Source organism: Bombus pyrosoma, linkage group LG10 (genome assembly GCF_014825855.1).
Source record: "Bombus pyrosoma isolate SC7728 linkage group LG10, ASM1482585v1, whole genome shotgun sequence".
Lineage (NCBI taxonomy): Eukaryota > Metazoa > Arthropoda > Insecta > Hymenoptera > Apidae > Bombus > Bombus pyrosoma.
The window spans coordinates 17,532,318-17,533,367 of NC_057779.1; the positions used below are offsets into that span (position 1 = coordinate 17,532,318).

A 1,050-nucleotide genomic window follows, 5' to 3' on the forward strand; every position below is an offset into this window, starting at 1 on the left:
TATACTAACCCATAAATATTTTGAATCTAGTATAGTATGATACCATCTATGTTTTCCAAGAGGAGTTATAAGAACAGCACTTATGCTATCTATGTTAAATATTAGATGTAGTAACCAATAGAGTATTTTTAATCCAATTGTAATCCAATGGGGCTAGCGTATTCATTCAAGTTTTTATATAAACCTTCGACTGGTGATTCCCTATTTTCTCCTTCTCGATTTCTTTGAGCCCGTTCAACTTGTGTCTTTTCAGCTTGAAAATGTTTAGAATTCTTTTCCTTGGGTACCATTTTTCCTTCTTCATTTACTTTATTCACAACCCGTTGATTCTCTTCTACCTTTTCAGAATGAATAATTTCACTGGAAGTGCTTATTATATTTAAATTATTATTTATTTGTATGGGACGTTTAGGAATATTTTCAGTAGATTTAGAATTATTCTTTGAATTTTTATTACAACCTTCCCTGCTTACAGATTCCGTTTTGGGTGTAGGAATAGCTATACTTTTATTCTCTGTAGTCTGATCTTTCTTACAATTTAATGACTTGGCTCCGAGTTCGATAGAATTACCTTCTGATAGTTTTACAGAGGGTTTTGAGCGAGATACACTTGCCATCTCCTTTCCTATTATGTTTGAAGTATTCACGAGATTCGTGGAACCTTGCTTTTGTGTCTCTGCCAAGTCGAACGTGGAGAGGCACTTTGCACTTTCCAGCTGGTCCAATATCTCCGTGATATTAGGCGGTGCATAAGCGTTGCCTATCGTCTCGCTGATCAATTTTCTAGTTTCTGCCTCTTCTGAAAGTTCTTTGGTAGTAGTATTGTTTATCTTGATTGGGAACTCGGAATTTCTCACCCTGTCTGTGGTGCCGTGCGTCCTCTTATTATTTGAAGTAATATTATCCTTTATCACAGTAACGGAATAGTGTTTGTATTGAAAAGTTGATTATTTCAAATGATCAGCATCCCTCTTTTGATTTAGATTTCTATCAGGGTATTTACTTACACATTTTTCTTCACAGGTTATTGCTCTTGCTTTTTTCCAGACA

At 35.0% G+C, this 1,050-nt stretch overlaps 1 protein-coding gene across 1 annotated transcript in view; it reads left to right on the forward strand.

Moving 5' to 3' along the window:
* LOC122571773 overlaps positions 1-111 on the forward strand; it is a 122,368-nt gene extending 122,257 nt beyond the window's left edge. Inside the window, exon 2 of the mRNA XM_043735901.1 lies at positions 106-111. Within this exon, the coding sequence (XP_043591836.1) occupies positions 106-111 (6 nt within the window). The remainder of the gene's footprint in view (positions 1-105) is intronic.
* Positions 112-1,050: the final 939 nt, after the last annotated feature.